The sequence below is a fragment of the Trichosurus vulpecula genome, chromosome 3 (assembly GCF_011100635.1).
Source record: "Trichosurus vulpecula isolate mTriVul1 chromosome 3, mTriVul1.pri, whole genome shotgun sequence".
NCBI classification, from domain to species: domain Eukaryota; kingdom Metazoa; phylum Chordata; class Mammalia; order Diprotodontia; family Phalangeridae; genus Trichosurus; species Trichosurus vulpecula.
Genome location: NC_050575.1, coordinates 377,142,743 through 377,165,945, shown reverse-complemented (window position 1 = coordinate 377,165,945; position 23,203 = coordinate 377,142,743). Strand labels below are relative to the sequence as shown.

The window sequence follows — 23,203 nt, the reverse complement described above, 5'->3', positions numbered from 1 at the left end:
TTCAGAAGCCAGACTACAGAAAATTAGGGAGAGAGCAAGAAGTGCTGCCACAATAGTCGGGAGAGACAGGACATGACAGCCAGCACGGACAGAAGGATCAAATGAGGGTCCCCTGATAATGGGGGAGACACAGGCATGCTTCCAGCCAGTAGAGAAGCAAATAGTAGACAGGGAGTGACTGAAGAGAAGTGAGAGGGTAGGGAAGACAGAGGAAGCAGTCTCCTGGAATGGAAGAGGAAGTCAATCCACATCTGTAAAAGAGAAATAACTCCACCCACAGTACCTGCCCCCCAGGGCTGTTGTGAGACTCAAATAAGATAATGTACTAAAAGCACTTTGCAAAAAAAATTTTTTTTAAAAAGCCCTGTATAAATGTCAGTAGTGGGCTGATTGGAGAACTCAATCAGATTAATCAGGGACCCCAATTATCTTCACCCTCTTACAGAAACAGCCCTGGGTTCTGAGTTGGACGATCTGAACAAAGCTATTCTTGGCTTTCTCACTGGCCCCTTGTGATACTGGCTAAGTCCTTTCCCCACTCTCGGACTTCAGTTTCCCCATTTGGGGATCTCGAAGATTCCTTTGAGCTCTGGGAACAATATATTATCCAAGGTCTCTTGCAAGCCCTGGCACCCTGTGGCTGACCTTCTGCGGTCACGGAGAGCCCTGGGTTTGAATGACGCTCTCTCCCAGGGCGGAGGAGCCTGGGTACCAGAATAGAGCTCAGGCGGTCGTGGCTGCCATCCTCCTTTAGGCCAGGAGAGGGCGCTACCGTTCCTCAGACTCAGGGCGGCTCCTCAAGGTGTCACGGAGCCAAGCCTTCGCTTTCTTAGCTGTCTTCATCACTGCCTGACACTAAGGCGCGCGCCCTGCGGCCCTCGCTTGTTTTGCCGAGCTGTCCAGGGAGGCAGGCGTCTCTACCGACGGGTGATTTGGCGTAGGGCGGCGGCCACGGCGGCCGCAGAAGGATGAGGTAATTCGGTGTCGGGAACCGGCGTCGCTCCGGCCACCCCGCCGGCGCGGGGTCCTCGGCGGGCCCGGGGGAAGGCCCTCTTTGTGGCTGCAGTTGGCAAGATGGCGCCGGTGGGGGTGGAGAAGAAACTGCTGCTGGGGCCTGAGGGGACCAGCGCCCCGGGCGCCGGGGACTTGCCCAGCGAGGAGGACGAGGGGCAGAACCTGTGGTGAGTGGAGGACCGACGGGCTGAGTGAGGAAGAGCCGAGCGCGGCTCCGGGGCTGGGGCCGGGCCGGGCGGGGCGGGGCCGCAGGACCGGGCGGGACGGCCGGAATGGTGGGGCAGCCTCCGCCCGCCTCTCCCTCCCGGCTCGGCGCTGAGGGGCTCCTCTCTCCCCTCCGTCCCCTTCTCCTCTCTCATCTCCTTTTCTCTCTGCTAAGAGTCACAAAGACCTGAGGTGAAATCCAACCTGACATTTGCTGGTTGTGTGACCCTGGACAAGTCACTTCACCTCTACCTGCCTCACTTTTCCTTCTCTGTAAAATGGGGGTAGTAACAACACCTCCCTCCCGGAGCTCTCGTTGGGAGGACCAAAGCAGCACGTCCGTGAAGAGCTTTGCAAACCTTTAAGTGTTACATAAACCCCAGCCGTCGTTGTCCTCCTCGCTCCAGCCCCTCCTTTCCCTCTGCCTTTCCCCCTTTCCCCCGGGGTCCCGAGGCCAGCGTTTCATCTCCCCCGGAGATCTCTGCAATTGGCATCTCTCATTGCGATGATTCACGGACCTGTAGTGCTCTGTCATCCCCAGGACATCGTTGGGGTTAGGAGACGGGCTTCCCCACCAGGGAAACCACCACGGACGTTGTCGGGAGCACGCCCGGGACTTCTCAGAGCGAACCTGGGCCGTGCCGCATCCTCCCGCACCCCCAAGCCCAGCACCTGGGCACCTCGTGGAGTCTCTTGGGTCAGGGCTCTCGGCTAACAGCTGTGCTGTGTCCTCCGCAGGTCTTCCATCCTGAGTGAAGTCTCCACCCGCTCCAGGTCCAAGTTACCGGCAGGCAAAAACATCCTCGTCTTTGGTAGGTGGTGTCTGGAGCAGGGTGGGGAGGGTGGGTGCACCTGTTACTGTGACACCTGACCGCCGGGTGCGAGCCGGGAACCAGGTGTTCCTAAGCCATTGTCGGAAGCTGGGGAAGATCTTCAGAGTTGGGTTTTGCACATAAGGAAGTGTTAAGGGCTTTTGTGATATTTCCTCGTGTGGTTACCAGTCTTTGAAACTTCCTTGTTTGAACTGATAAAATGCGCATAGATTTTAAACTAACCATAGTTTTTTCCTGACTCTTCCAGGTTATGCAGTTCCCCCTTTTTTGTTGTTTTAAATACACTCTGACCTTCTGGTAGTATAGAATTATTCCTTTACAATGCAAAGATCATTAAAGTGAGTGGAGAGGAAGAGTAACAAAATAAGTCAGTTCCATTAATCAAGCATTTGTTAAGTACCTGCTGTTTTCCAGGCACTGGGAATACCAAGAAAGGCAAAAAACATCCCCTGCTCTTAAGGACTTCATTCTTAATAGGGGCAACAGCATGCAAACAACTGCATACAAACGGGATATAGACAGGATAAATTGGAGATAATTATAGAGTCTGCTGGAGACATGTAGTTTTGCTTAGCTCTGTAATTATTTTCATTAGTTTCCCAGCCTTCATAGTACTGGTGAAGAAGATACACTGAAGTTGAAAGCAAATGTTGGGTTTTATCCTGCCATAGACTGAATTTTCTCTTGATGATCGTTGGCTGTCATGCTCAGACCTTACTGTTTAAATACCAAAGTTTAAGGTTGTCATTTTAGACTTACTGTGTCTCATAACTTTGCTTTCTTTGTAATTGTCCATCTTAACATATTTGCTAGTAAGCTATTGACCCCAACTTATTCATTGACTCTTCATTTACCATTTTTTGCAGATTGTAGGTAGAGCCAAATTCATTTATTTTTCACATGAAAGAATAGGTTATAACTTGGGTTTTTATTACAGAGAATTAGGTAATCCTTGGATAGGTGAGGACAGTGTGAAGTAAAGAAAAGAGCATTGAACTGGAAATCAGAAAGCCTAGATTTTAAACCCATTTCTACCATTTTGACTAGGTAGTGTGTGACATTATAAGTCACATTCTCTGGGCCTTGGTTTTTTTATCTGCAAAAGTAAGGGGCTAGATCTGATGATCTTTGATATTCCAGGTTTAAAATTCTCTCAAGTCCAAAATTCTTAAAAAGATTTGTGATCTCATTGATGTCCATGTTCCATTCAACAGAGCACATTATAGACCATCTATGTCTTCCCATCCTGTGAGACAGTCTTGTCCCTGTCTTTCCATAAGTTCACCATAGGTGGGGTTTTACCCATTATTCACTCTTTTTTTGACATTAAGATGCCCTTTAGGTCATGCCTTTTGCCAGGTGACGAGCTCTTTTATGATGATATAGTTCTTTGATGATATCCTTTACTCCAGTTTTTTTTTTATAGTTCCTTATTGTTCATGTTTCTGCCATGTCTAAATCATGTCCTGCCAAAACATAACTATTACAGTTTGTTAACATAAGTTTGAGTTCTGTCTTGCACTATGAAACCACCTTTTTAAAGGGGTTCTATTATATCAAGATATATGTATAAATCTGGAAGCTGTACCTTTTTCTTTTAGAATATCAGCATGGTTTCTGTGGACTGAGTAATTACATTCTTATGTTTTTCTTCTAAATATTATTTATAGGTGAAGATGGTTCAGGTAAAACAACACTCTTGGCTAAACTACAAGGAGCAGAGCACAGCAAAAAAGGAAGAGGTTTAGAATATCTATACCTTAACATTCATGATGAAGATAGAGATGGTAAGTTGCTCCAACCCATCACGAATAAAGGATTTTTTAGGTGCTTAGTATGTGCCAATGCAAGTGTTGTGCTATGTCTGGGAATGCAAATAGAAAAAGCAAGAGAATCTCCTTTTTCAAGGAGCTCACACTCTAACTGTAGGAAAATAGGCTAGGGACTGGGCCAGCCATTGCATTTGGTATAGGAAACTTCCCTGTGAAGACATTTACTTTCCCAGTACAGATTGGTATGTTTTAGAGAATTCCCTGGAATAGATGTTTCAAACATGTAGCCCACAACATTGCTGAGAGCAGCCTGAATCAGATTAAAATGCAATTGGAAAATACTTAACAAAATAAAATGGAGCATAGATCATGTTAATATATGGTTTTCTAAGTCTGTATGTATGCACAGGGATCCTTATTATGGTTTAGTGGCCCCCATTTCTATTTGAGAACAACACTCCCAGTCTAGGCCACTGACAGGTTAAGTGACCTGCCCAGGATCACACGATCAAGCAGGCTTGAACCCAAGTCTTCCACCCGACACTGGTTATCCACACACTGCATTTGGAGAAAGAAGAGTTCAAATGCAGAGGGAAAGAGTCCTAAGAGTTTGAGTAAGTCACACGGTAAGGCCCAGGGGTCTTTAGGGTGTATCAGTAGGTCAGATGCCAATATCTAGTGCCAGTGCCATCGAAGAGGGAGAGATGGCAAGGCCTGGTAGTCCCCCATCTCACCAGAAAGATTTAGAATTGGTGACTCCCAGCTTATCTAAGCAGTGTGAGCACTCACCCCTTTGGGGCCTGGATCTCACATTGCTGTAGGAGCATATGAAAAAGAACCATGAAAGGATGCCTAGAGAATGTAGCATTTGAGCTGGCCTTGAGTACTAGGTAGAAATTCAACAGGCAAAGTTTGGTTGGGGAATAAGGGGCTCTTCCAAGTGTGGGGAATAACATGAGCAAATTTTAAAGGTGGGAAAGTAAGAGACATTTTGGTTGCAATACCGAATGTGTGAGGGCGATAATTCACATGTGAAAATGTAAGTATTTTTTGTATTAAATAGTGCCCCTTCTATCCTTTGAAAAAATAGTACAGAAAACAGAAAATATATCTACTCCTGTGTTTACAGACTTCTATTTAATAGTAGAAATTAAAGCTTAGTTAAATTCGGATATAGATAGGATCTTTTCAGGAGTCTGCCTTGATATCTTGGTCTGGTAGCCTGTTATTTTCCTGTGAAGAACTCCTGAAATGATATATTAGAAGTTTGGATTTTTTAAACATTTTTAATGCTCCTTTTCAGCATTAATTTATTGGATTGCTGGTAGGAGAAGGTATGTATGTGCTACTGTTGTACCACTTTAAATTCTGCAATTCTAGGGTTAACTGAAGTTTACTTGTGAACTCCCTTCCCTGCTTTTGTGTCTGCTGTGATTTAGGTTAGAGTTTTGGCTTTTAAATGAAGAAATGTCATCATCTTCAGGTTGGTTTTTTTTTTTTGTGAGAAGGTTCATCTGAATGTAGAGATCACAATAAAAATGAAATACTTTTCTTTGAATTGGGTTACATTGACAAAAAATAATAAAATCTTGCTCAGGACCATTTAAAATTCTAAGAAAGTTGATATGAAGTGAAATAGAACACATGTTGGCACACCATTTTACTTCCTTAGACCTCAGTTCCCTCATTTGTAAAATGAAGGAGATTGGCCTCAGTGGTCTTTTAGGTTAGATATTAAGATATTAAGTGATCGGTCCAAGGTTAAACAGCCAGCTAGGTAGTGCAGTGGATAGAGCACTGGACCTGGAGTCAGGATGCTTTATTTTCCTGAGTTAAGACACTAGCTGGGTTACCCTGGGCAAGTCACTTTACCCTGTTTGCTTCATTTTCCTCATCTGTAAAATGAGCTGGAGAAGGAAGTGGCAAACCACTCCAGTATCTTTGCCAAGAAAACTCCAAATGGGCTCACAAAGAGTAAGACAAGCCTAAACAGCAACATATAACCGTTACCTCAGAGGCCGGACTTAAATCCAGGTTGTCTTGGTTCCCAGTTCTCCCTCCACCATACCACACTCCCTTTACTTTTTAATATATTTTTTTAAATCAGTGTTTAAACTTGTAACCCTCACCTTTTGAATTTTCTAGCTTCCTTCAGCATGCTTTAAATTTCCCTTTTAAGCACACAAATTAGAACGTTGGGGGTAGTTACATTGGCTTCAGTGCTAAAGTCCTTTCAAACCCTCCTCTCCTGCAAGAATCAAGAACAGATTTGTTTGCCCACTTTTAGAGACCCCTCATGTAACATGAATTACAGCTGCATTTCAGCCATGGATGAGATAGGGCAGCCTTAGAACAAACGAAGACTTTGTCTTTTGCTTTTCGTTTCTTAACTTTTTTTCTTATTTCTCAAATAATAAGGTGGATGTAATTTTCTTTGTGGAGTTGTCAAAGTTCATTTCATGCCGATGACTTATAACATCAGTTATGTTTATACTTAGGACTTTATGACTGCAGAGTGCTTTTACATGGGTTACCACATTTGATCTTCACTACATTGCTGTGAGAGAGGTTTTGTTTCTATTTTACAGATAGCTTAGGTGACCTATCCTGGGTCACTCAGCAAGTTTATGGGGACTGGAATCCAGTCTTTCCTCTGCACTGAATCAAGAAGCTTGGGCTTAATTGACTTGCTAGCTGTTTGACTTTGGGCAAATGTTTTTCCTTCCTTGAGCTTTGTTTTCCTCATCTGTAAAATGAGGATAATACTTTTACTACCTACCATATAGGTTGTGAGAAAAAAACTTTTTAAAAAAGCATTAGCCATTATAAATGTGAGTTATAATAAATATTTAGTATAGATTTTTGAGGTATATAATTAGATTTCAGTGTGTCTTTATTTGAAGCACTATTCTGACTAGAAGCAACTCTTTTAACCTTTTTTACTTTAGTGATATAGTCATATAATGAAATGATTTTGATTTAAAATATATGCGTTTGAAGTTGATTGTGTTGTGGTAAGAACTGTTAGTCTCCAACACCCCACCCCCACCATCCCCCTGACAAATTTGGAAAGACAGGCTCTAGTTCTCACCAGAGGCATTTCTTGGCCTACTCATTTGGGGATGTGTGGACTAGGAGCTGATTGTTTAATTTAATTTCCAAAACATTTGACAAATGTCTTCTCTCTGCCTGATGCTGTGCCAGTCACTGGGCTCATAAAGGCAAAAATTAAATGGTCCCTTTTCCCAAAGAATTTATGTTTTACTGAAGGTAAACAATATGTCCAACAAAATGTAAATAATAGATAAATACAAAATAATCTGAGATGAAGAAAGGGGTATGGAGACCACAGTAATGGCAGAAGAGAAGGAGACATCAGAAGACACCTTGGGCAAACACAGAGGTGATGTTTGAGCTGAGCTCTGAAGGGACCTGCGATAAAGAGGAGGGGAGAGCAAGGCCATGTAGCTTGTATATATAATGTAAAATTTGCAAACTGGAAATGCTGGATCAGGGGGTGGGGGTGGGGTGATGGGGGTGAAGCACTGGGAGGGGGCAAGGGTGGAACAGGGCTGCCCATTCCACTCAGAAAACATTAAGTGCCCGCTTTGTGCAAAACACTGAAGATATAATGACAAAAAGAGGTTCCTGTTCTCAAGAAGCTTCTGTTTCAGTGGAGGAGGATGCACTCTATGCATCCTGATGCTTCATGCCAAAGAATTCCTTACCTCCTCTCCATCTTAGCTTCTTCATCCAAACATAGGGTAGGGAAGCCCCAGAGTTGAGGTGAGGGTCAAATAAAATGTTATATGAAAGCGCTTTCTAAAATACCCCATAATTATAAGGCTTTTTTTTTAAAAAGTTGAGTAGGAATCTTAAATTTCCATTTTATTTTACAAAAATGGGACTATTGGCAAATACTAGCATGTTGATTTCTTGATGCTTACTGGCAGTGAAAGACTGTGAGCCTCAGTTTTCTCATCTGTAAAATGGGTCTACCTCTTGCCTAACAGGACTTTTATGAAGATCAAATAAGATAATGTATGAAATAGTACAACCTAAATATGTCAGCATTTGTCATCTCATTCATCAAATTCTACCTTTTAGATTTGAAAGAAGAAATGCGTTCTTCATTTTTTTCTTGATATCTTTTGTTTTTACATCACATTTATTTTCAAATATAGCCTTCCCTTATAACAAAGTTTTAATTTCTTTGGGCTTTTTTTGTTTTGTTTTTTGGGGTGTTTTTGGAGGGGGAAGACAGTGCAATTGGGGTTAAGCGACTTGCCCAAGGTCATATGGCTAGTAAGTGTGTTAAGTGTCTGAGGTCAAATTTGAACTCAGGTCCTTCTCAGTCCAGGGCCAATGCTGTACTCACTGCACCACCTAGCTGCCCCTAAAACCTTAATTTCTAATAAAAGTAGCAAAGGGTTTAGTATTTTTTGTTAAGTTGTACACACTTCAGGTTGCTTTGAGAATATAGATATTCTCTTTTATCCCTCCTTTTAAGGGATGAAGCAGTTTATGTGCGCATGGTTCTTAGTTACAGTTTCCTTTGTAAATAAAGCATTTCTAGTTACAGTGTCTTTTAATTTTGACATTAAGGACCTACTGATAACTTTTCTAGGATGCAGTTACAGTGGTAGCAAACTTGAGTGTTGAATGGTTACATTTTTTCTCTTCTCCACAGATCACACACGTTGCAATGTGTGGATCCTGGATGGAGATTTGTACCATAAAGGCCTGTTAAAGTTTGCTGTTTCTGCAGAAACCCTGCAAGAGACTCTAGTCATCTTTGTAGCGGATATGTCTAGGCCTTGGACTGTTATGGAATCGTTACAGAAATGGGCCAGTGTTTTGCGGGAACACATTGATAAAATGAAAATCCCACCAGAAGAAATGAGAGACATGGAGCAAAAGTGTAAGTACAATGCATTTTTCTTCATTGGAGTGTAATTATGGACCTATTTTCATGGTAGATTTTTTGAATGGCCCTCATTTTAATAGGTGGATAATATTTTGGAAATTCAAGATCCTCTCTTTGAAGAAGTAAGCACATAGAAGGTGCTTAATAAATGTTTATTGAATGAGTGATTGCATTCTCTTCTTTGAAGATGCTCTTTGAAAGTTCAGCTCTTTTCAGCTTAGGGTCTCAGAACATTTTCAAGGCTCTCCTCATGTCCCCGAGTGGTCTTTCTGTATGAAGTGAGTTTGACTGGTATTCTTTACTTTCCCCATTGACCTGAAGATTAAAGTCATTTTTTTGTGTGCTTTTTAAAAGGAAGGAGATACAATATGGCTTTCCTTGTTTAAATATGATCTGATCTATGGATTTTTTTGTTGTTAGCATGTGTGGCCTCAGAAAGAACTCTTTAGCAGGCCTTAGTTTGTTGTGGGAACAGCTCTGGTTTTTCACTTAGAAGACCTGGGTCCAAGTCTCAACTCTTAACACATAATAGCTTTATGAGATAGCCACTTCCCTTTGAGGAGTTTTTTTTTCCTCTCCTGTAAAGTAAGGATGATTGCTAAGGTCCTATATAGTTCTGACAGTCTTTGAGTCTGTGAATTCTAATGTGGTCAGTATAGCCAGAAGCTCCCTCTAGGAGTTACATTGTTTGGCAGGAGAAAACTAGTTTCCTTCATTAACCTGCCGGAAAACAAGTAGAAATTAAAAGCATAATTCTGTCAGAGAATTTAGACATAAGCCAGTGCTAGAGTGATTTGCTTCTGAATCCAAGTGCTTAAATTAAAAATTAAAGCATTTAAAGGTCCATTTTCTGTTAAATGGTAGGCTGTATTGTGTTTATTAAAATAAGAGTTCTTTTAAAATAAGGGACGTGATTTTCAAATTTGAAGGAAGTTTGGGAGGGGAGGGATTGTTTTTTGTTTTAAAATATATGTGGTTCAGAAGATTGTTTTTCCTCTTCCTTGCTTCTGTGCAGTTACATGAGCATCTGACCACTTGCCAGAAGAGTAGGAGTGGCAGCGGCAGCAGCAACAGTCTTTGACAAGGGTTGGCTCTGCTCAAACTGGCTTATTTCCACAGTATGACATCACTCCAGTGAATTAATGAGGGCCCTTTTGGGCATGGTGTACAGTATCCTCACATTGCTAACTCGTGCATTATAACAACACTCAGAATGATGGTTCCTGAATATTAGGTTTGCTTTTCAAATCAAATTCCACATCCCATGTCTTCCTGTCACGCTCTTCATTTTGCCTGTGCCTTCTGTCACATGTCAGTTCAAGTATCCCACAGACACTAGGAGCTTTATAGTTCAGCCTTTCAACCTGTCTTTTGTAAGTTTTCTCCATTGTATTTGCTGCATTGATTGCTATGCAGTCGAGCTAGCCAGTATCAAACAACTGACCTTTACAGATAATGAGGATTTTTTCCCTAGAATTAGACACACTAAAGCAAACTACTTGTGAACATGGGGAATTTCGTAGCTGATAAACATATAATATGGTACAGAGAAAAGTGAGTTGATTTATTGTGATAAATTGATTATTCTGAGCTCATTTTTATAGTGTGATAACATTTCAAAGATGTTTCATTTTGAGGTTTGTTTTGTTTTTTAAAACAGCTTAAATCAAGCTTGGAGGCAGCAAGATCCCCAGAGTAAGAATTAGGAGACCTAGGTTTGCCCTGCCACTTACTTACTAGCTGTATGACCTTGGGCATACAACTCTTCCTCCCCACCTTCCTGGGCCTCAGTCTCTTTTTCTAAAATAATGAGATCAGACTAGGTGATTTTAAGGTCCTTTCCAGCTCTGACATGCTGTATCTATGTGCAAATGTTTATAATGTTGGGGGGTGTTCTTTGTCCTGTCCAGTGCCATAAATTCTAATTCTGGTTAATCTTTGTTCTCATCCCTGCCCCCAATGTATCAGACATTTGGGATGACAATTTGTTTGCCTTGTGTGCTAACCTGTCTGTTAGTCTTAAGTTGCATGTTAATAATGTGGTTTTTTTAGGCTAGAGAAGACTTGAGAATCACTTGGACAGTCTTGAACAAATTACTTAACCTCTCGGAGTCTCGGTTCCCTCAACTTTAAAATGAAGGGTGTGCATTAGATGTTTTCCCAGGACAAGCTTTAATTCTACCAGCTGGTTATTTCATCTCAATAGTGAGGTTGTTCCAGATGTTGAATTGTCCTATAGTATCTTCATTATTTTTCCTTGTGCTTTTCTATTTTTAAAGGAAAAGTGATTGAAAGATAGTATTTACAATAAAGATCCCTTTGCTTCTAAGTTGTATTTCTGGGTCATCCCTTGCTTAATTAAGCCAGACCCGGAGGACAGGGCAAGTATCTTTTGGAATGTTTACCTGTTGGCCCTACTTGAAACCCAGAAGTGACCTAAAGCCATAATATATCGCAGTGTAACAGAGGACTTAATTTGGGACCTCTGAGACTTGTTGTGTAACCATGTCATTTAACCTGTCTTTGTCAGTTTACATACCTTTAAAATGGAAGTGATGATATGGAGACATATAAGATAGGATTTCTATCCCCCAAGGAGCAAGATTATATGGAAACAATGGGAACAATACATGAGTGTATAAAAAAACTATTTTACCTGTTATAGACTATAGGCACTTTTAAGAGTGTAATGGAAAAAAAGATCAGAAGAAGCTTTATGGAGGAAGTGGAATTCAGGGTAGGCCTTAAAGGATGGAGACAATTTTGAATAGTTGTCAGCAGCGTTTATAATTTTTTTTAATTTTTTTTCAGCAGCGTTTATTAAATGCCTACAGTGTACCAGGCACTCTGCTAAGTGCTGGGGATAGAAAAAAACAAAAGTAGATCTTTCTCTCAGAGAGTTCACAGTTTAAGACAGAGACACCAAGTAAACAACTGTGCAAAAATAAGATATATAGAGGATTAGTTGGAGAGAATAAACAAAAGGGAATGCATTAACATTAAGGGGGCAGGGTGGGATGGGGGTGGGGTTGTAAAGAGATGGGCTTTTAGCTAGGATTTGAAGCCACAGAAGCCAAGAGGTAGAGATGAGGAGGCAGAGATTTCCAGGCAGGGAGAAATTTCAGTGAAAATGCCCAGACTTGGGAGATGTATCTTGTTTGAGGAACAACAAGGAAGCTAGTGACATTGGGTCAGAGTACCGGGGGCTATGTAAGGTGTAAGAAAACTGGAAAGGTTATGAAGGGCTTCATACATCAAACAAGATTTTATATTTGGTCTCGAAAATGGTAAGGAGTTACTGGAACTTATTTGGGCGGGGGAGCAACATGGTCAAACCTGCACTTTAGGGAGATCTCTTTGGCAGATAGACTTGAGTAGGAAGATATTAAGGCAGAGAGACCAAACAGCAGGCTGTTTCCCAGGCATAAGATGATGAGGGCCTTCTACAGTGTGGAGGGTGGTATATACCAGAGATGTCACAAAGGTGAAATGATAGGATTTGGCAAGCTGTTAGACATGGGGGGGATGAAAGGGAGTGAGAAATAGAGGATGATGCCTAGGTTTTGAGCCTGAGTAGAAGGAAGATGGTACCCTCAACTAGTAATAAGGAAGTTAGGAAGACAGGAAGGCTTGAGGAGAAAGTTTGAGTTCAGTTTTAGACATGTTGAGTTTAAGGACATCCAGTTAAAGATGTCCAGTGTGCAGTGGAGAGAGATAAGACTGAGTAAATAGATCTGAGAATCATTAGCATAGAGATGATAGCTGAATCCATGGAAGTTGATGAAATCACCAAGTGAAATAGTATAGCGGGTGCTGAGGACAGGGCTCTGAGGGAAACTCTATAGGCAGATGTGACTTGGACTAAGATCTAGTAAAGGAGACTCAAGGAGCAGTCCAAGATAGGTAGAAAGAAGGAAGGAAACAAGCATTTATTATGTGCCCACTGTGTCAGGTACTATGCTAAGTGCTTTACAAATATCTCATTTGATCCTTACAACCACCCTAGGAGGTAGGGTGCTATTATTATCTCTATTTTACAGTTGAGGAAACTGAGGCAGGTATATTAAGTGACTTGTCCAGGGTCACACAACTAGTGCGTGTGTGAGGCCAGCTTTGAACTCAGGTCTTCCTGATTCCAGACCTAGCTTCACTGTGCTTCTTAGTTGCTTAGAGAACCTGGAAATGTCCTGAAAACCTAGAGAGAAGAGAATATCAAAGAAAAGAGAGTGATTGATAATGTAAAAGGCTGCAGAGAGGTCAGGGAGAATGAGGATTGAGAAAAGGCCATTGGTTTTGGCAACTAAGGGATCATTGGTAACTTTGTAGAGAGCAGTTTCAGTTGGATGATGAGGTCAGAAGCCAGACTATAGAGAATTAAGAGAGTGAAATAAGAGGCAGCAAAGGCACAGGTTGTAGACATAAATTGTAGGCAGCCTTTTCAAGGAGTTTAACCATAAAAGACAGGAGAGATTTGGAATGATAGGTAGTGTGGCTGAATGGATCAAGCAAGTTCCCAAGCAATTAAGTGCTTCTTATGTGCCATGTGCTGTGCTAAGTACTGGAGTTACAAAGAAAGGCAAAAATAGACCCTTCTCTCAAGGAGTTCACAGTCTGATGGGAGAGGTAATGTGCCAACAACTATGCACAAGTAAGATGTGTTTAGGATAAATTTGAGATAATAAACAAGGAAGGCACTAGCACTGAGTGGGATGGATCAGGAAAGGCTCCTGTAGAGTGTGGGATTTTAGCTGGGACTTGAAGCCAAGGAAGCTAGAAGGTGGGGATGAGGAAGAGAATTCCAGGCTTGGGGGGCAGCCATGGAAAAGCCCAGAGTTGGGAGATGGAGTGTCTTGTGGGAAGAATAGCAAAGAGGCCTGTGTCACTGGAATCATAGAATCCATAGAAGTGAGTAGGGTGTAAGAAAACTAGAAAAGTAGCAAGAGACCAGGTTATGAAGGGCTTTAAAAGTCAAACAGAATATTTTCTATTTGAATCTGGCTGACATAGGCTTGTGCTTTGTGAATTAGCCAGTAGACAAAGAAGTTGAATAGACAGAAAAGATAGAATCTATTCATAAAATAGAATTTCAGAACTAGAAGGGACTTCAAGAAGTCACAGTCCAGCTCCAAATTTTATAGATGAAAAATTTGAGATCCAGCGTAGACAGTTGGTCCAGTTCATAGAGCAGGACAGTAGAAGAGCCATGCTATACAAAAAAGGTAATCTGCCAGAGTGCTTTTGTGAGGACTTTTATGATCAGTGGGGTTTTAATAATTTAGCATTTGGCGGTGCTTGGTGAGTTATATGTGTAAAACACTTTACCAGAATTAAATTATTTATTATTTTCAATCACATCTGCGTCTATAGGTCACTTTAGGGTTTAAAGTACAGGCAGTAATTTGAAATTTCAGAACCCTCCAAAGATAAGTAGATTGGAAAAGTGTCAGAGAAGTTACCTGTTTTCCCATATTCTCTGTGGGAATTCATTGGTTGCCTGGGGACTAGGTTGGCTACTAGATGACATTTAATTTCATATGTGCTTTATTGGCAGGATGCAGAATGGAAAGGGCTTCATTTAGATAGAACATGAGTTTAAAAGCTTCTTCATGTGAAAAAAAGTTATAGGATTTCTAGTGTTCCTTGTTAATTGTGTTGCACTTCAACATAGTTCTCTGAAATATATAGACTTGTAAAACTGGAATATAATTGAGATTCTTCTCATTTAAACTGCTAAGTCTCCAGATAGCAATGGAAGCATTCTGAGGATCAGAGAACCCAGCTTGATTAAAGCTCATAAAATGTTCAGGCTTGTTGCTGCTTCACCAAATTACCACAAAATTATTTGATTAAAATTTCTTCCAACATAGAATCCAAAACACTGCCCAAAGTACTTCAGAAGTTTTGCTTACTCAGGTATAAACAGTGGTTTGGTATTCTTTGAATAGGACTGAAGTTAGTTATTCTGACTTTTGACTAATATGAACCAGTAGATAATGGAGGCACTTTCAGTTATGTTCTTAAGCATTCTCATTTTTGGAAGTGTGGACACCTCTCATCTCATCTCATTCTAGAAATGGTCCATCAAAGCTATAGCTGTACTGAACTTTTTTCTAAACTTAGATTGTATAGGCTGTGATAAGCAGAGTGGGTTAGCCTGCTCTAGTTTGAAGGTAGTGCTGATTCTGATTTCTATCTTAATATGAACTTAAAATGATACTGTGTTATACATTTATAGGCCTTAGCCAAGTTCTGAAAAAGCAGTCATAAACTGTTTAAAGGTAATCTGATGTTTTTGAAGTGTTGTGCAGAGCCCGTCCATTTCCCATGATGATTGTAATAACTTTAGTGATTGTAACCTGACAGGGTCTGTTTCTGTTGAATTATCTGTAATACATTACACAAAGCTAGAGTAAGTGTTATTCGTTTCACCAGTTTGATAAAATGAAACTGCTTCACTTAAGCGTATTGATAACCTTTGGTAGGAGAAAGAGGAGAGAGCCTTACTCTAGCGAGAGGCGTTGTGGTATGAGGGCAAGAGGATGAAGTTAAGGGTCAAGTTCTAGTCTAGACTTTCTCTACTGATGCTAGTTGACATTTTTTCTGAAACTTACTGCCTTAGGTGCTTCAAGCCCTGGGAAGTTAAGTGATTGGCCTAGGGTTACATAGCCTGAGGGAGGACTCGAGCTCCCGACTTCAAGCTCTTCTCTGAGGTCATCTCTTTATCTACTCTACCATGCTGCCTCTCCATAAGACAGGATAATAATGCTTTTCTTTGGTTACTTCATGGGCTTGTTGAGAAGGAAAAAACATGTATGACTACGCTTTGAAAATGCTAAACAAATATAAAACAATCATGGTGTAATATTATCACCACCACCTTTTGTTTAACACTTTACGTGCAAATTATTGTCATAACAAATAGAATTTTTCTTCAGGGTTGAAATTTCCTTCATTTCATATTTTCATCATGAAATCAACCATAGGTTGCTTGCTGTTGAGTATTCTAAGGGACAATGTTTTTTTTAATACTATCTGTTGTAGTTACAGTTTTGTTATGATTTTAGAAGGAACAAAAAGACCAATCTTTCCTTGGTGCTCATTAATGATCCTAATGGACACATTAGAATGCTTTGTATTTCAGGTTTGGGTCAAACTGCTGCTTTTCAGGTCACTGCAGCCATGAATATTTCTTGGGTCATTTATATTAGAAGTTTAAATCACTGAATGAAGTTCATTATAAATTAGGTGTAAAGACAAAACACTATTTGCAGTGCTGTCCAGAGGGCTTCATCAATTTGGAAACAGTTTATATTTGATCAGCCCCCTATGTACATGTACAGCCCCCTTTTCACATGTACAGCAGTGTTCTGCAAATTAAACTATCCAAAGCTGATAGGATAATAATGGCTTACAACAGTTGGTCACATTAGCATTTTTAAGTCTTAAAAATCTGTCCCCTGAATAAGAAGGAGCAATGTTAACTCTTTTGGGGCCCTTTTGAAATTATTTGTTTGATTTTATTTTCTCACTTTGTTACTTCATGTGAAAAATGAAGGGATTGGACTAGATTATCTTTAATGCCCCTTCTAGCTCTGGATCCTATGACATTTATCAAGGTAATAGATTACAGGGATCTGTAGATCAAGATCCCTTTTTTGGATGGCCATAGAAAGAAAGGGTGATTTGGCAACTTGTCTTTGTGGCGTGAGAGGGGAGGAGTGTGGTGTAGTAGAAAGAGCATGGGATTGGTGGTTGAGAGCTAGATCAGTTCTAGTTTGTGTCACTTTGGCTAAGTCAGTTCCCCTCTTCCAACCTTAGTTCTTCTGTACCATGGGGGCTTTGGACTGGACGATCTTTAACGTTCCTTCTAAGGCTAAAGTTTCATGATGTGGTGTGCATCCTTCCCCCCCCCCCCCTTTGTTCCATATTTAGATCAAGGAGTACCGAGCCTAAATAATGATGCTATTTCCTGTCTGTGGCTGGTTAGTTCTTTTGGTTAAAGCACTGTGCTAAGGAGGCTGAGATCATAGGTTTGATTTCCCCATAACAACTATTTCAGAAAATTCTACCCTTATTTAATAAGCTGTAGTGGAAGAGAGAGTGGAGAATTCTGCACAACACTCTCTCACTTTGGTTAAATTACTCTAAGGAAATGCTATATTTATGACAGGACAGTTTATTATATGGTTACTGCAAATTACAAAGAATAGTACTTTAAATAATAGGCCTCAGTAGATCATAGATTTAGGGCTAGAAGGAGTCGTTGTCCAGCCCTCTCAGGTGACAGGTGAGGAAGCGCAGTATTGTAGGCTAAGAGTTTTGCATCTCATTATTTTCATACAACAGGGATGATACATAGGCACGTTCAGCTCTGTTCTATAGTATATAAATACCGTAGCAGTTTAGCAGTGGTTAATTCCATTTCCCTGTATAGCAAACTTCATGTAGAACTTCTCACTGGTATGGTTTAAATGAGTTGCAGGTATTTTAGTCATTTTAAAGATGAAGATACTTTTTAAGCAGTTTAATTATCCATGGTATTTTGAAAGTCTGAACTATTTAAATTTTTCTTGAGATTCGTTGACTTTTAAAATACACGCTGTGGGAAACCACTGGATGGTATGTTTTTAAGTATTCAGAAAGAGCTGCAATGAGGATGTCTGGAAAAATGCCTGTATTGCTCCGAAATGATAGAGTTCTAACTAGATTATTTAAAATTTGCAGTCTTCATTGACATCCTTTAATCTTCTTTGATTTTCTTGGGAGGTGGGAAGGAATGGAGAGGTGATTTAATTTTCCAGGGCTTGCTACTTAAAAAACATCTAATATATTGTTAGAAATGTGTTGTCTTTTATAGTTGTGAAGGATTTTCAAGAGTATGTGGAACCTGAGGAAGGCTATCAAGGCTCACCACAGAGGAGAGGACCTCTAGCTTCAGCACAAGATGGTGAAAATGTTACCTTGCCACTTGGAGACAACATGCTCACACATAATCTTGGGATCCCGGTCTTGGTAGTTTGCACAAAGGTGAGCACAGCTAGATTAAAGTGTTACTTGCTTTTGTAGTTTCCCAATGAAAACATACTACCTGACAGTGGGTACATTTTAATTTGGGACTTTGTATACAAGTAGATGAATTACTGTAGGTGGAAATATAAGCTAGGACCAATGACTAGAAGTTACAGAAAAAATGATTTTCAGTTTAATATAACAAAGGATTTCTCAACTGTTAGAGCTGTGCCAAACTAGAATGGACTGCATCAGTAGCCGGTGAGTTCCTTCTCACAGGAAGTGTGCAGATGACAGTTGGGTAGCCATTTGGAGTTGGACTAAATGACCTGGGAGTTCTGTGCTTCTGTGATCTGGCTTTGGGTCCTCGCTTTGCCGCTTCTATCTCTGTGACCTTAGTAATCCAGCTAACTTCTCTCAGCTTCAGTCCATATCTTTAAAATAATACAGGTTCTTCCACTTTCACAGTAGAGTTGTTATAAAGCGCAGATGAGAGAATTTGTTTGAAAGCCCTTTGTAAAATGCTACTCTACAAATGCCCTATAAACTACTCCTGCTCAAGTTGATGTTATTAATGGAATAGAGTCCAGGAGTATTTTCACTTATCCTTAGTGAAGTCCACCTGGTACAAGGTAAACTCCTTACAGGCAGGAACCACATCTTTTTTTCCGCCTCTTATTTTTCTCTGGATATAAAGATCCAGGAGTTTTCTGCATAAAGGTGATGATTAAACCTATAAGAATTGATGAGGTCGCCTGTGACAGAGTACAGAGAAAGAAGGAGCAATCAGGACTGAGCCTTGGAAGATACCCATGGTTAGGAGCCCTGATAATGGGTAAAGACCCATCAAAGGAAACTGAGGAATGGTCAGATAAATAGGAAGAAAACCAAAGCAGAAGAGAGTTACAGGAGGTCAGGGTTGTCCAGTGTCATATGTTGCTGTGGAGAGGTCAAGAATGATGAGGTACTAAATATAGGTCTTTGGATTCAACAATTAGGGGATCATTAGTAGTTTTGGAGAGAGCTGTTTCATTTGAGCATTGAGGTTGGGAGCTAGATTGCAAAGGATTGAGAAGTGATTGAGAGGAGAGGAAGTGGAGACAGATAGCCATTTAGCGATATGGTCAAAGTGCTGGAGGATAGGACCAATTCATTCTTTGTCTTCATTCTTTGCTATCTTTTCAGGTAGCAAGCTATTGGATTTTAGCTTTGTGTGAGCAATAGGAAGAGTCATGGAGTCAGGAGGCTTATATTCAAGACCTAGCTTTTGATACTTTCTTGTGTGTGTGATCGTGAACAATTCAGTTTGTCTCTCTGATTCTCAGTTTCCCCATCTGTAAAGTAGAGTTAATATTTGCACCATGGGACTTAACAAGATTTCTTGTAAATAAAATATTTTGTAAACCTTAAAGTGCTTAAAAATGTGAGCCTTTAATCGTATTAGTAATAATAATAATACTCAAGAATATTTTAAGTTTTCAGTATGTTTGTATTTGCAACTGAGAAAATAAGTCAGTTATAGAATCAGAATTCCAATTTAATTTGACAGAGATGGGTAGAATCTTAGTCTGAGCCCTGTTCAAATTATGAATCACATTTTACAATATAAATACCTACAGAATTTGGAATCGTTGCTTGGACTATTCCATTCTACAGTTGGACAGTTCTATTATTAGATGTCTGCATAACTCTAACAGGAGATGATATAACTATTAAAAACTGTTCTTGTTTCTTTACATGCAGTGGTTTATGCCACATGCTTGATTTACTTATGAGTCCTGGCAGACTTCATTTTATTCAGTAGATATTTCCCTAAAAAATCTTATTTAAATCAATTTTTGTTTTAAATGTTTTAAATTCACTGAGGCACAACCCCCTTAGAGAATCCCCATTTCAAATGAAGAGTATTTTTGTAATATGAAGTTTCCTGTTAATTTAATCTAGTATTAATATTCTTCTTCATTTCAACCTGTCTGTACCCACTCCCTCCTTGAAGTTTCACTGTGGGATGATGGAGATCCTGAGTGCCTTGCCAAGAGTTCAAATTCTGGTGAACCCTGCTATGAGGGGAAGAGCTCCAATGCAGGACTCTGATGGACATGTGTCCTATAGGACATGTTATTTAGAAACCAGCCTTGCTAAGATTAGAGATATTTATCACTGCGGATGCCACAGAAATTGTCTGTGACAGTTTTCAAAGACTATCTAAGCCAAGGGGGTATTCTTTCATTACTGACAAATCACAGACCTTTGAAGTGTTATAAGTAATTCCATATTCATGTGACAGCCATCAGAAATTTTTTTAGCATCAACTTGATGTAAGGCCTTGTGCCTCTACTTAAAAAGCTTAAAATATAACCAGGAAGATGCAGCAGGAACACCAGTACTTAATTGACAGATAGAAACAAGATGCTGTGAAAGGTCCAAGGAGGGCAGAGTGTCCCTGCCTGGGAAAGAGTCCTAGAACTTCAGTTCTGTCTTGCCTCTGTCATCTAAAAAGTAAAGTATAGAAAGCAATTTTGCCTCCTTGGAAGTTCCAGTTCAGCAAATTTAAGCTTGAGCATATTGGTCATCACTGAAACGCACGTAAAGTTGCATGAGTATCCTTGAATGTTTCAAAGGTATAGAATATTTCTTATCTGTCTCCCTTACTACTGTCTCTCTGCCCTTGTAGCCCCCAGAAAACTTCTGAGTGGAAAAAAAGACCCTGCTAGAAATAGTATATTATGAATTATACAAAAACCAAACAGAAAATACCCACCTTAAGGAAAAGAACATACATTTTCTTTTCTTTTTTAATTTATTTTTTATTTTTAGTTTACAACACTCAGTTCCACAAGTTTTTGAGTTCCCAGTTTTCTCCCCCACCCCCCGGAAGTATGTAATCTGATACAGGTTCTATATATACCTTCACATTAAACTTATTTTCACAATAGTCAAGTTTTAAAGAAGATTTATAACCAATGGAATGAACCATGAGAAAGAAGAAACTAAACAAAGAGAGAGAACAAATAGTTTGCTTCAGTCTGCAATCACACTCCATAATTCTTTCTCTGGTTATGAACAGCTTTTTCCATCATGAGTCTTTTGGAGCAGTCTGAGAACATTGCATTGCTGGGAAGAGCCAAGTCTGTCAAAGTCAGTCATCACAGATACTATGTGCCTGTAATCTTGTATGATGTTCTCCTGGTTCTGCTTCCCTCACTCAGCATCAGATCATATAAGTCTTTGCAGGTTATTATGAAGTCTGTCTGCTCTTCATTTCTTACAGCACAAACATTCATATACCAGAACTTGTTTAGCCATTCTCCAATTGATGGGCAACCCCTTGATTTCCAATTCTTTGCCACCACAAAAAGAGCTCCTGTAAATATTTTTGTACGTATGGGTCCTTTCCCCACTTATATGATCTCTTTGGGATAAGAACACACATTTTCAAACAGAATAAAATTATAGTAGTTGGTGCTTATATGGTATTTCAAGGTTTAAAATGAAAATTGAAATATTTATGAGACTGAAATCCTCATGTGTAAAATACTTAAGTGGGATATTGATCTTATGGATAGAAGTTTTCTTTTAGGCACAGCTCAGACCAGGACTTTTAGAAGCATGAAAGCCACTGCTGATAGCCTGTAACTGAGATCAAACCACATGGCTAAATTCTGACCCTATCATGGTGAGATAGGAGTTCACAGGCAGTGTGTTTGAGTAGCTGGGCATCTGCTTGCATGTTCAATAATAGACCTTTCTTTCCAGAGAGGAGGAAGCTAAAACTTCAGGGGAGGAAGCAGCTGTTTCTTTTCCTCAGAATAATGATGTAGATAACACAGTTTCTATCATGTAAAAGATCATATAATAATAGCAGTGATAATATTATGACAGCATGTATAGCAGTTTGCAGAGTGCTTTAGAAATGTCTGATCCTCACAACAACCCTTAGAGTAGGAATTTTTATTATTTACATTTTACGGATAGGTGAGGACACTGAGGCAGGTGGAGGTTGAGTGACTTGTCAGGGTCACACAGCCAGTGTCTGTGGCTGGAATGAACCCAGGTCTTCTGACTCCAAGTCCAGTGGTCTGTCTAATGTGCCGCCCGCTGCCCCAAGGGAAGAGGTCAAAGCCAAAAGAGTAGTGGTGATTGGCAACTTCCCAGCTGAGAGACCCAGAGGTAGCTCCATTTTATCTGGAAACAGCAGCAGAGTCAAGCTATAATGCAGAATGTGATTAGTCCAACTGACGAGTGCTTCCCACTTCTGGTCATTTAAATGGTCATAAGCGATACTGCCAAAAGGGATCTGGAAAACATTGCTAAGTTATGAAGTCTTCAGTAAGAGACTGAAGGCCTTGGTCTAGTTGAAATTTTTATTATTGATGTTGATGAGAAAGTAATCACTTCAGAGGAGAGAAGCAGATATGGAAAGCTGCTGGTTAATAACTGGGTGTCTTATTATATAATATGAGGGGGAAAACCAGAATTAAAATAGACGGACCATGGTTAAAACACAGGAATGCTGGGCTCTTGGGTGGGGATGGAGTGTCCAAAGACTGGTAAAGATGTGTTTGCCTGAAGAAATTTGCAAAACTAAGTCCATGGATTTTAAATCGAAAAGAAAGGACCAAGGAAAAAACTGCCTTCATATCTCTACGAAGTTAAATGTCAATGAGAGTAGCTAGGATATGAGAAGAACAGCAGTAGAGAACCCCCAAAGTTCCCAGGAAATAATCCAAGTAAAGGAGTCAGCCCTAAAGCCTATGGCTTCTGACGTCCAGCTACAAATGCACAAAGTGTCAGTAACAAGCAGAGTGAGGTAGAAATACTATTACATGAAAGCAAATTTTTACCTCATAGGTATCCTTGAAACTCCGTGAGAGGGAACCGTGGTTGGGCAATGGCTCTGAAAAATTCGAAATTGTTCAAAATTAATGGGTAAAGTAGAATTGTGGAATAACCTTATATGTTAAGAAAAATCCAGAGGAGCAGGGTGGCAGGATCTGGGTTAAGATTAAGGAGGCAGTCACATCTGTAGACTGTAAACCAATCATCATGTGTTTATTAAGTGCCTGCCACATATCAAGCATGGTGATAAAGTATTGGGGATACAGATACAAAAAACAAAGTTGCTGCCCTCAAGAAGTTGACATTCTACTTGAGGGAAACAATATGTATAGATAAATAAATGTAAATTAAATCTGAAGTATATACAAGGCGGTGCTAACAGATGGAAGAGTTCAAGAAAGACCCATGGAAGAAAGAACACTTTAGCTGAATTTTGAAGGAAATTAGGGATTTTTTAGAAATATTTTTACTGATTCTTTTTTGTTTTCACATTGCATTCTTTCCCAATATATATCCCTATATATCCCTCTCCTTCCCTACTCAGCAAACCACTCATTGTAACAAAGATTAAAAAAGGAAGGTAAAAGATGGCTCATCAAAGCCAA

General features: G+C 40.2%; 1 protein-coding gene across 1 annotated transcript in view; it reads left to right on the top strand.

Annotated features, from left to right (window-relative positions):
• Window positions 1-1,062: 1,062 nt before the first annotated feature.
• Window positions 1,063-23,203, top strand: part of DYNC1LI2 (dynein cytoplasmic 1 light intermediate chain 2) — a 50,631-nt gene continuing 28,490 nt past the window's right edge. Inside the window, exons 1-5 of the mRNA XM_036749466.1 lie at window positions 1,063-1,181; window positions 1,957-2,030; window positions 3,722-3,838; window positions 8,514-8,744; window positions 17,608-17,777. Of these exons, the coding sequence (XP_036605361.1) occupies window positions 1,075-1,181; window positions 1,957-2,030; window positions 3,722-3,838; window positions 8,514-8,744; window positions 17,608-17,777 (699 nt within the window). The 5' untranslated portion in view covers window positions 1,063-1,074. The remainder of the gene's footprint in view (window positions 1,182-1,956; window positions 2,031-3,721; window positions 3,839-8,513; window positions 8,745-17,607; window positions 17,778-23,203) is intronic.